The sequence below is a fragment of the Sinocyclocheilus grahami genome, unplaced genomic scaffold (genome assembly GCF_001515645.1).
Source record: "Sinocyclocheilus grahami isolate Dianchi unplaced genomic scaffold, SAMN03320097.WGS_v1.1 scaffold38170.1, whole genome shotgun sequence".
NCBI classification, from domain to species: domain Eukaryota; kingdom Metazoa; phylum Chordata; class Actinopteri; order Cypriniformes; family Cyprinidae; genus Sinocyclocheilus; species Sinocyclocheilus grahami.
Window position 1 is genome coordinate 1 of NW_015523166.1, and position 1,350 is coordinate 1,350.

Consider the following 1,350-nt stretch of genomic DNA (forward strand, 5'->3'; position numbering starts at 1 on the left):
AATAGTGTAAAAGTGCTGGACACAGCCGTTCTCGTGAGCATCACAACAACATTTGACCAAATGAAATACTGACACGTTTCTATCCCAAACCAGCTGCTGACTCCTTCAGCCACAAGGCGTTCTTCGCCAAGGTTGGCCTGGCCGCCAAGTCCTCTGATGACGTCAAGAAGGCTTTCGGCATCATTGACCAGGACAACAGCGGCTTCATTGAGGAGGATGAGCTGAAGTGAGAATCATAAGAAATCATTGTAAAACAGCGGCGGTCGCAGGGTTAATAACAGGCCTGTGCTCTTCCTGTAGGCTGTTCCTGCAGAACTTCAAGGCCGGTGCCAGGGCTCTGACCGACAAAGAGACCAAGGCCTTCCTGTCTGCTGGTGACAGTGATGGTGATGGCAAGATTGGAGCTGAAGGTACATGAAAAATGCCATTTTGACACTGTTTAACATCTCAGATGAGATCTAGAAAGAAAGTGAGGAGAGGAAGTCCGAGTGCTTTTTAGGCTTGGTAGTGGAGGGAGAAAGCTTGGATATAAACGCTAGAAGTTGGGAAAAGCCTATAGTATATGACAGAGGAAATCGAAGGAAAATGGCCTGACATTGTTTGTGATATCACAACATCAACAGTAAGGTTTATTTCTGCTTGTTTGGTCAGGCCAGCTGTTTAGATTTCTACTCGCTCTGCCAGCATTTATATTTATACAACTTGTAACTGTAGATATACATATATATTTTTTAACATATATATTTGAATATTTACTCAAATATAGATTTATTCCGTTTCTTTACAAAGAAAATTTGCAATAATATTTTCAACCCAGGTGAAACATTTTTTTTAACATCTGTAGATAGAAATATTCACATACATGTTTTAATATTTACTTAAATGTATATTTATTTATGTGCGAATTTTAAAAATAATAAAGTGAAACGTTTTTAAAAAAAACATTTTTTCAATTGTATAGGTATTTTTTACATATACATTTGATTTTCACTTATGTGTATTCATTCATATGGAAATTGGACAGATTACTATACATTTTCCACACATTTTCTAATAATTTTCAATCCATTCTTACGGCCAAGTGAAAAATTTTTTTTAAATGTGAATTTCTAATTGTAGATACCATTTTTAGATGTTTTAATATCTACTTTGTTTTAATATCTATATTTATTCATGTGCACATTTTTTAAATAACATTTATTATTATACATATATTTTTTCATCCAATTGAAAGTTCTTTGCACAGAAAATTTGCAATAACATTTGAAGTGAAACAAGTGAATACATATAAATGTATTCATTTTTTCATCCAATTTTAAGTTTTCCAAACATATAAATATCCCCCCCCCC

General features: G+C 34.5%; 1 protein-coding gene across 1 annotated transcript; it reads left to right on the forward strand.

Annotated features, from left to right (window-relative positions):
- Nucleotides 1-65: 65 nt before the first annotated feature.
- LOC107580635 (parvalbumin beta-like) lies at nucleotides 66-433 on the forward strand (the record flags this gene model as incomplete). Its single annotated transcript, XM_016266308.1, has 2 exons — nucleotides 66-226; nucleotides 301-433. Coding segments are annotated over 2 exons (279 nt in total), but the record flags the coding sequence as incomplete, so codon positions are not given.
- Between the last annotated feature and the right edge of the window lie 917 nt (nucleotides 434-1,350).